We start from the raw sequence: 14,970 nt of genomic DNA, 5'->3' as shown, positions 1-14,970 counted from the left end.
ACCACGACACCACAATGAAGAGAAATATAATTCTAATATAATAACCTGTCTATATTCATTTATGAATGTAATGTCTAGAATAGAACTCAGAATTCTGCTTGTCTTACACTTAAATTTACCAATGTTCGTTGCATATATTCTCGCAAGAAGGAATGTAAACCTTTTTTCTACATAAGTACTTACGATCGAAATCGCGCCCGGAAACAAAAGTAATGATGATGATTAATTAGGATTATGGTCTACCACGTCTGGGTAGTCATTCAACACTTTATATTAATGCTACACTTGCGGTGGATGCTATACTAACAGGTCTGTAGCGGCTGAATTACTTTTCTAAGGCAGATTATTGAATAACTTCGATGGCACAAGTAAACAAAGAGGAATGATGCGCGCATATCTCATCTCAGCTGAAACACTTTCCTCGTTGCCATGGCAACGCAATGTTTTGAATGACATTCAGTACTCGTTACGCATGAAATCGGCGGGTACACGGTTTTTCTTGAAATATGAGTTCAGAAGATAAATCGTGGGTCTTTGACTCGTTGGTCGGATTTTTAAAGGGACCTCTGTGGAACGGCCCAATCAATTCCTTTGTCGAGCAGAAATCTATATGTAAGTGTTAAAAAGTGTGTAAATGCTAAGCCATGCAGAGGTATCGGACTGCATTTTAGAAGGAACGTTTTGATGGCGTTTCAATATATGCAGTTAACGTCTTGCAAAAATAAATAATGTTTTGCTGGAATCTAAACATTTTTTCTGACGCCAAGAACTTTAGATTGACTGATGCAATCAAATTTTTTCGACCTTTTTTCCATTGAATGTTTGTTATTAATAATGATTGAAAAACAGTATTGATGCATGTGATACATTGTTAACATTTTAGTTTTCGAATCGGGGGAGAATACTACAGAGGAACACAGTAAGATCCACAACGAATACAAAAATTTGGTAAGAATGTTTTCACAGTCTATTAAATTCATTTATAGACAGTAACTCAGGTGTAATACACCTTTCTATCATACACTACTGCATCCTGCACACGTAGAACAAATTATTGGGAATAAAATTGTACACTTTCGTTAAATTATGTTGGGATGAAGGTGGATTATATGCTGGGAACATATATGGAAGAAATGGGTATTACTCCAGCTGAATTTGAAAATGCTTGTTGTGAACCAACGGGGGAGATAGAGGCAAAGCTGCATCAAGTAAATACCTACATTATATATTGATTGCCATTTTAGTCATTGCTTACATTGGCTAATATAATATCTATGTTTCAGACTTTGTTTGAGCAGATATGGGCCGCGAATGATATGGATATATTTCAGCAGATGATGGCCGAGAAAAATTTGGACCTACAGCTCCAGGCTCTCGAGATGATTCATAATCGTTTTGGTGTCACACCGCAATCTTACGTACTTAACTTTTCGCCTAAAAGAGATAAGTGCGAAAGTGTTTTGGAGAAACAAGTTGTCAAGTAGGTGCCTTCGTATATATAGAATGGTTAATGTAGTCTTATTGATATTTTTAAAAATAATGAATTATTCGTACTGATAATGCTAAATGTAATCACCCTCCAAAAATACCCATATTTTATCTAATGTTACTTTCATAGCAATATTCTAATTCGGGTTCTGTGCTCATCACAGCAAAAGCCAAGTTAAGGTCCAATGATTTGCATACTGGCGTGTTAACGTTGTGCATTCTTAAAAGGAAATCTTCCATTTGTGCAACTCATCTGTTTACTAGAAATGGTATTTGACTGCTTATTGGACTGGAGGGAGCATATTCGCACTTCGCATGATAAGTACTATCAGAAGGTAAACATCTTATGCTTCCTTAGACTCATGACTTGCGGGTGCTGAGCGCAATCCTTTGATTTTACTTACACTAGTGCTTGTGTGTTCCAAGTTGGATTACACTTAGTTTGTCCCTCGACTGTGTCTTATCTAAGACACCTTAGACATACCACAGACATACACCTGTAACTCACAATGCAGGCTTGTGATTGGCCTTTGGCTCCCTCAGGGCCAATCCCTAGTTATTCCTGGGAATGATCTCCAACACTGTCCCCATGAAAGATTTCTGGTTTAAGTCAGATTCAGCCTGCACCATGGTATTGCCCTATCGCGGAATGTGGAAAGTAAAGCAGAATCCACTATGTGCTGAGTTTGCAGTGGACATTTTGGCCATAAAAACGAAATTAAGGACGATTATTCGCAACAGTGCTAGCTTTCTTTGTTTGCGCAGGCTTCCTAAATGCACCGTTAACCATCTCTAGTTTCTTTTCCTTACATACAGTTTGCCCAGGAAATTCATTCCTATCCTTTCACTTAAAAGGGAAGGAGTGCAAATGACACTTATGGATTCCTGGTTGCATAGGAATAGCTGGAAATGAAATAAGGCTGATGCCGTAACTAAAGAAAACTGGTTGGACCCGAGGTTTAATTTACTTTGCTATCTACGATCTAAAGGCTAAGTTGTAAAGCATAGCCTTGGAATGGTGGAGAGAATTAAGTCCATGATATCAGTATGGCTTGCTTCTGTTAGAAGTTATCGAATATAAGAAGGCACAATCACTTGTGTGAGAATTGGGCATCCATTTCTTTTTGGAAGAAAAGGTACAGCCCCATTGTGATGACTTTGACTCTCTTCAGTGTGAGGCATCCCCTGGTAGAGTTTGAAAAGTTCTGGGATATGGGCGAAGTGCTAAATGCAAAGGGCGACATATCCCATATTTCAGGAGATAACCTCGAGAATACCAGTAGTATTTATGATATTTTAAAAAGAAATTGATGTATTCAGCCTATTATAATATTAGGATATATTGATTTATATATCATGTTTAAATGGATACTTCAAATTTCTCCTGAAGTACTAATGGTATATGTACTGAGTTTTTGATTGGCTTTAGGTAGTGCAAAATTACTACAGCTGTTGAGGCACTCACTAATCTTAATACCTACTAACAATAATTTTCAGACCTACAAAGATTGGGTTACAATTTTCAAGATAGCCTGAGTAGGTTGAATAGTTGGCCACCTTATTTGAAGTAAAACTATCAGCTTCACATATCATGTATGCTCCTAGAGTCTTAAGGCCATATGTGAAATGGGAGTGGAAAAATGCAAGATAGCTATGCATTGATATGATATTTTACTAACCCATGGTTTTAGTTTTTTTTAGTAAAGACAAAATATGACTACTCCATGTTAATTTGGGGTCTAGATGAAACCCAAGTAGTTTTCTGAGCAAGGACATCACAGATTTTAGGATGCAAATAGGAAATTGGGTTTTAGATGTTACTAAGTATATTTTGGGCTGAAAACCAGTTGGTGGCTTATGTCAGAGTATCAAAAGAAATCTGCGGCATCCCTGAGATCAGTAACCTTATGCCACAATGTATTGACATCAGCAAAGGGGACACAGTCAGCAGTTACATTAAACACCAGGTCATTCATCATCACCAAAAAATAGGAGCCAGATTACAGAGCCATGTGACACACCATGCTTCACATTTGAGAAATTCTGATTGTGTGCCATCTACCGTCCATTCCCATGTCACTAGGAACAAAGGTAAATGAAATGTCTGTCTGTGCAGACTAGCTAAGATGCACAGTCTCAATGGTAATTTAAGCCTAGCACTTTTAAACATGTTACCTGACAAGGCCCGAAGACGCAACAATTTTAGAGTGTAAAAATCATTCGCCTTGACGGGGATTCGAACCTGAATCCCTTAATGTCCGGTCAAGTGCTTTAGCCAGTTAAGCTATCGAGGCCTCCTCTTAAACTCTGTAATTTTGGGGCTTTTAAAGGAACAAGATGTTGTGACGAAATACCGTACATACAATGTCACAGGTAATTGTAGTCATGCGTGATGCGCCACTCGACTGGACATTGAGGGATCCGGGTCAAGGCAAATGATGTTTACACTCTGAAATTATTGCATTGAAATGCATAGTAGCGGATGACTGCATAAAAAGTTACTGTTGCAGCATCTCCTGCAGTTTCTTTGGAAGGTCAGAAAAGTTAAAATTATTGAATGTATTTCCTTGTGGCTGGTATTTAGAACATTCTACTGTGTTGGAGAGTATTTTGATGGGAACTTTGAGGACATAATACATCTTGATTTATAATGTGATGTCTTCAGACCTCATGAGATTTTCTGTATATATGTGCATTTGTTCTCTTGTATACTTAATATATTATGGCTACTAAACTTAATTTTGAATAAATACTATTATTATCAACTTGAACAGACAGCATTTAAAGCAAAGCATGTTAACTATTAAGTCAGTACAAATAACGATATGTACATATAGGTTTTGAAAATGTAGAACCTTCTACAATTGTTCAAAGAACAAATTGAAGTCACTATTAGGTGAGCAATAAATGGAGGCAACTACTGATTTCATTGCTACAATACATAATTTCTATTATTCTGCTAGTTATGATAAGAAATTGGTTTAGCTCATGTAACTGTTCAAAGAGCTAGCCACTTCATTCTTTAAAAAAATACTTTTGTCTCCTCTGAGAAATATTACTAATAAAAAGTTGACATTGACAGTGGTTCTTCATGGTTTTTCTTTTTCAAATTTAGAAATCCATTGTGCTTGCTGGGTTGTCAACCTTGCAAGAAAACTCACTAGTTTGAGTAGGTGTATCTTTTAAATTTAATTTTGATGTGAAATGGATTGTCATATTAGTTCACCAGAGATTTCATTACTTTGGTTTTGCAGGCTATCTCTAGAGCATGAAACCAAGACAAATGACATGCCCTCCCCGAGGCTGAGTTCATGTAATGAAAACACAATGGGAATTAAAAAAGTGGATAAAGAAGAAAATGAAGCCAGTTTAGCAGCAGGGGGGAAAACCAGAAAGACCACATATGTTCCAAGTGAGAAATTCTTGGAGGCATCCTATTTACTTTGATGGGCATCACTTATATTCTGCAAAGCCTTAATTGGTTTTTGAAGCACTCTGAAAAGAAATTGATATGCACATTGCACTTGAAAAATACTGCACAAGTGGATTATGCATGCTAGAGTTTGGATGGCTAACAACCAATATATATCCATTGCTAATTCTAGCTGCTGCTTCCAAATCAAAAACTGTGGAACCTGAAAAAATGGGACCTCAGCCTGACTCATTGCTTATGGTGAGTACCTTCAAATGTAAATAAAGAATTAAGTTTTTTAATCTGATGTAATGAAGTGTGTAAATGAGTGAAGTATGAATGCAACCAGAAGACCTTCTTCTGGCCTGACGGCAGTAAGTTTACCATTGAAATAAAATGCAAGCATGGCTCACTGAATGCTATAGCAGAAATATGAAAGCCTTTGGTATGATAGCTTAGTGGATGGAGCACATTTGTCCTCATGTCTTTGGGATCTCCTATCTGAAACCAAGTAGCGATCGCCAGAGTGTGGTGGATATCCACTGACAGGATAGGGAAAGGACCACCTTGGCATAAATTTTTGAAATTCTCACACCATTGGCTTAGAATGAAGTGAGCAACTATACTCTCCCAAGAAGCTGCAGCTCACCCATTCTTCTTTATCTTTTTAATTGATTCGAATTACATGTGAAATAGAACCCTGTCAACTTAAGTTTATGGAAGTAATGTAGAGCCTGATTTGGATCTCAATGTGGGGAGCACTCCAGAGAGTGTATCAACATATGTCTGAATCAATTACAATTGGGGCCTGGAATCCAGGGGGTCATTCAAGGAATGCTGTATGTTAAAGAATTAAATTAAATGTGTATAGAATAGATTTAGAGATCTTAGGTATAAAGGAAATGAAATGGCTGTTGGCAAAATGGAATTCAGAAGCCCTCAAGACAGTTAACTAGTCAGTCTACAAAACTTTGGCAGAGCTGGAGAACTTGACCCAGTGGAAGGCACAAGAGGAACTCACTCAGTGCTGAAATTATAGATAAGAATAAAGTGAATATATGGAGTGAGTATTTGGAGAATCCTTTATAGAAATTAATCTATGTAGAGAATCTGTGATATAAAATAAATTCATGCTATAATACTGGAAGAAGAGGATGCAGTCATTGATGATGAGAGAGGATACTACATCTGAAGGTTTGAGTTTGATGCTGCAGTACAGGACCTAAGGGAAAACCAAACACCAGGGATTAATGGCATACCCTTGGAACTAATATTAAGTTTAGGAAATAGAGTTCCTAAGATTGCTATTCCACTTTATTCATGCAATATTTTGGGAAAATAGCCTATCTAGAACAATGAGGCCGTAGTACCCTTCAAAATACTCCCCTTGGGACCTCACGCATTTATCCCAGCATCTCTACCACTTTTAAAAAGAATAGGCAAAGTCCTTTTTCGGAATGGTCATCAGCTGCCTCGTCACAATCTCCTTTATTTTGTCTACCGACTGTTGGGAATGCTGAGCTTTTGTTTCAGGGTCATAGCCATAGACCCATGACTCATCTCCAATTGTGAACTTTTTTAGAAAACCTAGGTCATCATTTGTGGCTTGGGACAAGTCACCTGCAACTACAGCACAAAATTCTTGATATTGACAAGACAAAAGAGAACGCAACGAGGCAGCTGATGACCATTCCGAAAAAGGGACATTTGAAGGTAGATTTGCTTAATCCCTAGTGACTGTTTACTTTTTTGAATTGAAATAAATTTCTCTTTCATTGCCTATCATTATTTCCTTCTTCAATTCATTGTAACTTCTGCCTGCCTTCATGCTGTCCAAAAAAACCTACTCTATTCCATCCGCTGCCCCACCTACCCTTATATGATGGTCTTCAAATTATCACAACCTTTCAATATTTCCTTTATCCCCTTCCTCTGCCTTTTTTTTTGGATTTCTCCATGCAAAATCCTCTTTTTGCCCGCCCTATTTAAAACATTGGCATTTGTCTTACTCTCGGTCCAACTTTTTTCTCCTATTCACTGTGATACCCACATCTCAAAACCCTCTAATCTACTACCATCCTCTTGCCTCAGAGACCAATTCGTACATCCATAATCTTTAAGTTCCATATTAAAGTCTTTGCTGATCTTTTTGTCACACTTTAGTTAGTGTACCCATCATCATTTCTCTTTTTGCAAATGCCTAATGTTATTCTTCACCAAATGACACAAAGTTACTATGCCCCCTTTCCTCTAAAATAATGCCCAAATAAATGTATTGCTACACCTCTGGTTTATTTTCTCCTATTTTATTGTTTAACTTATTTTGCTACGCATTGAGAAAAAATTAACTTGATATTTCCAAATAAGTTGGATCAAACTGATTCGGTTTTATTGTATTATTTTTTCCCCAGTCTCTTTCTTCCAAAAATCTCACAATTTATGTGTTATAAAACTCTTGTTCAACACTAACAATTTTGCAAGAAAACCATCCTGATAAACATCGTAGCTAGAATAGTTAACTCAGAATAGTTAACTAAAATAATCTGACTCATTTCTTCAAACTTTAATCAAAAAGTATGTTACACTCACTTATTTTACAATAATGATATTTTGTTGCCCCTTCCCAGGCCGAAGAAAAACTGCAGAAACGGAAAGAGTACCTGAAATCACAGAGGGACAAACTTGTGCAATTGAAGAAACGAGAAGAAGAGCTCACAATGAGTAATACCAATGCTGGTGCCGTGGGGGAAATCCCACAGTCTGGCGCTGCAGCAGAAACTTCTCATTCAGTAAATGTTGGCAATGGTGACATTAACCCAAAAACCCTGCAAATCCGCAAAGCCCTGGCAAAGAGATTGAAAGAAGAGGTGATAAAAAAACCTCAGAGTTCAACTGAGTAAACTCATTCAAGAGATCCCTGGTGATAAAAAATCTTGTGTTAAATTGGTGGCTTATATGCTGCTTTTATGTTCTACTGATCAGACCCATGGCATACAGTGTGATAACTTGAGCGTAGAAACATGAGCACAATGCATTGTTATCCAAAGCACATTTTTCAAATGTTCATTTTATCCATTTTAAGGGCAGAAAATTTCATGCAAAAAATACTGTCATGCTTTTTAAAAAATAAGTATTTTCCATTATTCAAACTTTCATTACCTTTTGCTCATAAATGCAACTTTACAGAACTGCTTTAATAACACATTCTTACTTGTGGTCTGGTTGTTACATCCGTTACATAATTATCTTTATGTCAGTTTTGCTTTCAAATTAAAAGTTAATCATAACTGTCTAATGTAGAAAATGATTGTTGATATGCTAAGTAAAACTAAAAAAATGTCATAAGAAATATGGAATGATTAAATGAGAACTTTCTTCATTCCTCTGGTAACTTATAGAAATCTCAGATGATCAATAAATCCTATGCAACAATTCTTATTACTGTGGTTATTTGAATGATTACATGGGAAGTTTCACAGAAAATCAATAATGATCCATTGCAAATAGAGAGATGATGGCCACATATTGCAAGGTTCTACCTCAAAAGAAAGGATTGCGGGATAGGGAATGGCACAGTTCAGCACTACTCACCCTTTCAACTAGCTAGAGGGATATCAGGGTTGTCATCTTAAAATTGCTCGCATATAACCTCAATCTTCTTGGAGACAATTCACTTGGGGGCTTTGTTTATGGTAAAGAGCTTTTTGCAAGATTAATGTCATTATAGTATTATGAAAATATATCATTATAGTATCTGTGGAGTGATATAAATTCCAAATTCCTCCTCTGCCTCATGAGGCCACCCTATAAGCTCCTGCAACAACCAGTAACTATGACTCCTCTCATTAGACTGCCAAATCCATTTTGAACTCTATAATTTGCATCTAATAACAAATCATACCATCATCCCAATAGTTATGCCAGAATGGTTAGAGTGCCTAATTTGCACTATGTATTACAAAAATGGCATTGAAGATATGCTTGTGATTCTTGGAATTAACGTAACTTTTAAACTTAGCAAGGTGATCTTCGCCTACATAGATTGATATGATGTTCACATCGATGGAGTTTTAGGGAATCAACAGGAAAGTGGAGGGTACACACAATGCTTCGAGAATGCATATCTTGGGTAATTTTCAAGTCAATGAAATTGATTAGTCACAAGGGCTAGAATTTCATTATCAACCTATTGAAAAACTTGTAATACATACGATCTACGGGTAAGTACTATAATAATATACAGTCCGTATCTTTGGTTGTAAAAGAAAAGCTGTGTGGAGAAATCAATGTACTGGCCACCACAGGTTTTTCTTATGTCTCTTATAAAACTTCTTCTTCCATGTATTCCTTTCAGAACTTCATTTTCGCTTCTTCCTAGCCACATAAATTTCTCTGCTTTCCAGATATTCTATAAATTCCCTTTGATCATTTATGATCAGTGTATTATAATGGTCGAAGTTAAGCATTCAGCAAATGTTTACCTCAGTTCTATTTAGTTCTTTTGGCTGTTGGTAGTTATTTTCATAAACCAAAAGCTATTTCCCTTTAGTGTGCTCTACTTAATATCTCTTTACAACTTCCTTTCCATTTTATTGCCCTTCTTAAGGTATTTAAATTACTGTAGTGGGTCCAGTCTTTCTCTATGATCACCTCCACTATTCTTTAGACTCCTGCTGTCATTACTTTTTTCTTCATGATGTAAATTGCACTCTCTAATATCTTATTTTGTTGAGGTTCTCATTATAGAGTGTCAAGGAAAAGGATGGTAACAATTTGGTTTGAAATATCGCACTGCATGGAGTGAATACATGGACATTAAAATAGGGAGAAGAGAATTAATGAATGTTTGAAATGTGGGCATGCAAGAGAGACATGGGAAAAGAGCTGGGCAATACGAGATATTGGAAGGTTTGATAAAGAAGGAAGCATATTGAAATTTTAAAGGAACAGGAAGAGGTTCCATACACGCATAAGAGTAGAGCTAAGGCAGAAACTCTTACTGCTTGATCCTATGGAAGGAAGAAAATGGAGGGAATGAAGCAGCCAGATGATGGCTAGCCTGAAGATGGAAAGAAAATACAATAAGATGATGAGGGAATCAAAGAACTGGGAGAAATGGATAGCTACCATCCATGTGAAGACCATACACATTGGATTTTATGCAAATTGCCTGTTTTTATCACCTTTTGACATTGCTGTAGTTGAGTATTATCAGGGTTTGCATACTAATTGATATCTGACTCATTTAGGAACTTTATTCATTGATGATTTTAAATAATGTCATCAATTAGTTTGGTTTTCTTCTGTATTTTCCCAACCAGCATTACTCCTTTCCTTCTAATCTGTATCAAATGGCCTAAAATAGAAACATTTATATCTGACAAATCATTTGAAAGTCTAACTCAGAACAGCATCCCACAGTAATCCTTGCAAATATAAGGAGGATCAATCTGATGGAATGAGCATTAAGATGATGAACATTGATATTGGTAAACAATTCTTTTGAGCCTTACAATGAATCACCAACAGGTCCCTCCTCTTCCCAAGTGGATAGCTAAGATATGGGTGACAACATTTTCACCCACATGAGTAAAATTTCTCCTCTTGGCTGGGTCATGACAACCACCAATTGGTGGGGAGAGAAATGCAGACTGTTGGGGAATGAGGCAAAACTGTTTTCTGTCCTTCATCGTGTAATTAGAGCTATGCATAGCTTCATGTTTCATAAACTCTCACAGATAAGTTTTTGTGGGAAATAAATGCACAAAACATAGATATTCAGAAAGTGGATAGTGCTCAGCTAATTATCGGTATCCCACGTGACACTCTAGAAAGACCCAATTATAAAAACATGTGATGATATTCTGGTTACTGGAACTTCATGGGAAATTAAAATTGTAGGCACCCGCTTAAGTAAATGGAACTGCCCCTCCTCTACTGATCGTGTGGATTCCACATACCTGATGGCTTAGTTTTGGGTGAGCTTGATCCTTGCCCATCAAAACCAAACTTTGGGCTTCTGTAAAGATAAAATGAAACAGCAATGCCACAATTATTAATTATTCTAAATGACTTTTGAAATTTGTTGTCTCAGGCGTAACTTTGTGGAATTTGCATAACATATTGAAATGTAATGAAATAATTGACTTTGTAATTCCACACACTTTTGGAATTTGTCAAAAACAAAAAAAGTGTGTGGAATTACAAAGTCAATTATTTCATTACATTTCAATATTCTAAATGACCATGGTTTCACCTGTGTGTGGCCATCAAGTGAGGATAAATCAAAAAGCCAGGTATATATACACAGAAAGAAGGGGCAGGTGGTGTTGAAGAAGACAAGTTAGGGTACAAATGGAGGACTATCGGAACCCTCACAAGGGTGTGAGAGCACTGTGTGGTCGAATGATATGGTTGGGCAAATGGAGAGCATAGAACGGGAGAGTAGGAAGGGTACAATAGTTAATCAACCAGAGGGGTCTGGTTAATGAGCTATTGTTTGGTTCTAATGTTGAATATCCTCCCATTCTACCCAATATACATGGCATTAGTCATCACTGCAGAGTTGGTGAACTCCACTTTGTTGTAAGATGTCTAATCTGTCTTTGTTGATTCCCAAAATGTCTTTGAGCATGTGTCTGTTGTAAAAGACAGCTTTGACTTTTTCCTTGGGGAGTAATCGTTGTTAGTAATGTGGTATATGGAACGAGCATGTATTATTCCTGGGCCTGTTTCCAAAAGATAGGCAAATAGAATTTTCAATTGCTTATTTTGACAGACAAATCCAGGAAATTAAGTGTTCCTTCTCTCTCGAACTCACTTGTGAATTGGATTTTTTTGTCAGTGGAATTTAATACAGATAAAAACTTGTTCATTTGTCTCACTGCCCCTGTCGATACACATTGTCCACATACCAGCACCAGTAATTTAAGTATTGGGCATACATGCAGATTCTGCATGCTTTAAGTATGGAGTAAACACATGATAATTTATAAATGTAAGTCTTACTAGAATGCATTTAATAGAGAAAAATTTGCAAATATATCAAAAATAGGAACTATGCATTGGATTAGCTTTTAGTGTCCACAAATAAAAAACTACTATGTTCAGGCTAATGAAAATGCCACCACAAACAGATAACTTCATATCAGTGCCAATAACAGTAACAATGATAATCAGTGTCAATACTTGATGGTCAATATGTATGACAACATATCAATACATATACCAACTCTAAGTTATTCAAATATTTTTTAACAGATCAAGGGTTGACTAAGGACTACAAACATTTAACTGTGAGCCCCAGTTGAATGATCCTTTACTTCAAACCTCATGGTGTGACATTTTAACTGCTATGGGGAAGATCCAAAACAACTCTGAAATATTATTACTTTGAAAACTTTTATGCAGTTTCACTCCTGTATTTTTCTTTAATGTTTGTGAAATTTCATGACAAGAATTAGTGACTTGATGGATGTGACTTTGCAAGTGTCTAATGTATCTTAAAGAAATCAACAGTTATTCGTCAATGAAGCACAAACGTTTCTATTTTCCTTTGTTTGCAGAGAATTTTTGTCAGCCTGAATTGAATTTTTCATTTATTGATGCTGAAGCTTGACCAAACTAATGCATTTTGCCTTGTTTTTTTTCTATTTAAAAGCTACTGAAATTTACATTACTAAATTTGCACCTTGTGCCTTGTACACATGGCTTTTATTATTTTCCTACAGTAAACCACTAACTTGTATTTCACCCTTGTACCAACTGTTCTGTCATCAAAGAAATTATTTTCCCTTGCCTAGTCCTAATTTTCATTTCCTATGGACCCCAAAAAGTGCACTCCACACTCATATTTCGAGTTGGGTAGTTATTTTTTTGTAATTCAGGGCAGGTACCTATATGAAATCAAAGACAGCGGCAATGATTTTGCTTAAATGACAAGGTATATATAAGTAGATAGAAATAAAAAGTTAATAACCAGAAGGTCGGTTTAATATACAAGGGTAGAGCTCACCCAATACTAAGCCCAATGGCATGTGAAATTCACACATCAGGGTAGGGTGGTCAGTTCCTTTCCCTGTGACCCCTATGGATTCCCATGTAACTCAGGTACCCAAAAAAATTGCACAGCTAGGGTGAAGCCAAGGGTGCCCAGGAATTAAACTCCGGCCCTCTGGTCAGTACCAACTATCTACCCCTGGACTAGCACATACCCTAATATTAACAGATATAAAAAGGATAAATGACAAATTATCAATCCAACACAAATTTTGTTGACTCATTTAAAACTTTGCAGAATGCCCATAAGTGAAGGATTATTATAATAAGGTAATCTACCAGTTAAGGTAGGTTTTGAATGGGGACAACAACCAAATAAATATTTTGTTTCTCTTAACAAAAAAAACCCAACAGCCGAGTCTACAGCAAGGCTATCTTCATCTTTGTGTACTTCCTTCCTCCCTTCATCCCGTCCAACATCCCTATCCTATTCCTGCCCTTTTCTCTTTCGCCAAACATTACCTCCTCATTCATAGTCTTCAACATACCACTGCCGGTCATTACCCCCTTCATCCACTTTTCCTGCCTCCATAGGATTTCTCCCAACAGACCCAAATCTTCGCCCACCATACCAAGTACTTCCTCATTTGTTTTCTTCTCTGTCCATTTCACCTTCTCCATTCTTCTCCACACCCATGTTTCAAAAGCCTCCAGTCTACATCTATCCTCCTGTTTCAATTACCACGTTTCCGCACCATACATAGCTACGCTCCATATCAAAGTTTTTACGAGTCTTTTCTTAATATCCTTACTCAACGTCCCTCTCATCAACTCTCTCTTCCTTGTGAAAGCCTCTATGCCTAGCGCAATTCTACTCCTTACGTCCCTACTAATTTGACCGTGTTGGTCCAAAACACTTCCGAGATACGTAAACTGTTCTACCTACTCTAGTTTTTGCCCTCCTATTTTAATGTTTAGCTTAGCCTTTTTCTTTCTAGAAAATCGCATAACCTTTGTTTTATTAATATTGATTCTCATCCCATACCTGTCGCACTGAATTTCCAATTCACTCAGCAATGCTTGCAACCCCTTGGCCGACTGACAAACTAAAGCTTGGTCATAAGCAAACCTAACTGATTTTACGAATTCCCCGCCCACTTTCATTCTTACCTCCAGTTCTTCCCATGCCTCTTTAATCATTTCCTATACACACAGATAATCTTTGATAATCGGCAATCCTGCCTTACACCTCTTCCTAACACTGCCCATCTGGACTCCCTGTTCCCAACTCACACCTAAGCAGTCTGAGACATGTACAGGTTGCGGGTTAGCCTCCTGTCCCTCCAATCTATTCCTTTTTTCTTCAATTTCCTCATTAGTATTTCCCAATTCACTCTATCAAACACTTTATTGAAATCTACGAGAGGCAAATACCACCTGATTGTATTCCATATTCCTCTCGACTAATAATCTCATTAATGCAATGGCATCACATGTACCTCTCCCCTTTGTAAACCCAAACTGATTAACCCTCTAAGTAATCATTTGCCCTGCTCTCCATCCTTTTGTTGATGATTCTAAGAACCACTACAGCTGCTTGGTAAATCAAACTTATTGTTCTGTAATCCTCTCATGATGTAGTCTTTACCTTTTGTCAAAAAGGAACAAATACTAATCTCAGTCTTCCGGCCAGATTCCTTTATCATAGAAGCTACGAATCAGTCCACTTAGACTGAAGGAAAGGATACTCATTGAAATGACTCAAATTAATATTTAATTGAAGCAAGGTATCTTTTATAGCAATTACGATGTATTTACGATTCCCATTAATATTCCTATTTTGGACACTTAAATTTAAAGTTCTCCAAGCACTTATTAAATTTTTAAAAACTAGCATATTGGGAAATATAAATATAATGGTGTGATGCAATAACATCTCAGCAAACCTCCCTATCAATATACACAAGAGCAGCCTATTTGCTCAACACTGGTGTGAATTTTGTTTATACGAGGGTCATCCGGAAAGTAGTACCCGTTCGTGCCGCATGAAGTGCTGACGACGCGAGTAGCCG

General features: G+C 36.9%; 1 protein-coding gene across 1 annotated transcript; it reads left to right on the top strand.

Annotated features, from left to right (window-relative positions):
* The first annotated feature begins 435 nt into the window (after positions 1-435).
* LOC139695763 (cilia- and flagella-associated protein 36) lies at positions 436-8,296 on the top strand. The gene is made up of 7 exons (XM_071594541.1): positions 436-612; positions 884-948; positions 1,101-1,208; positions 1,284-1,480; positions 4,743-4,900; positions 5,094-5,161; positions 7,528-8,296. Exons 1-7 carry the CDS (start codon positions 507-509, stop codon positions 7,798-7,800), a joined length of 975 nt encoding a protein of 324 aa, XP_071450642.1. The 5' UTR covers positions 436-506; the 3' UTR covers positions 7,801-8,296.
* The last annotated feature ends 6,674 nt before the right edge of the window (positions 8,297-14,970 follow it).

Source organism: Hetaerina americana, unplaced genomic scaffold, assembly GCF_022747635.1.
Source record: "Hetaerina americana unplaced genomic scaffold, ioHetAmer1.1.p SCAF_63, whole genome shotgun sequence".
Lineage (NCBI taxonomy): Eukaryota > Metazoa > Arthropoda > Insecta > Odonata > Calopterygidae > Hetaerina > Hetaerina americana.
The sequence above is the reverse complement of the archived record's forward strand: the minus strand, read 5'-3'. Positions and strand labels throughout refer to the sequence as shown.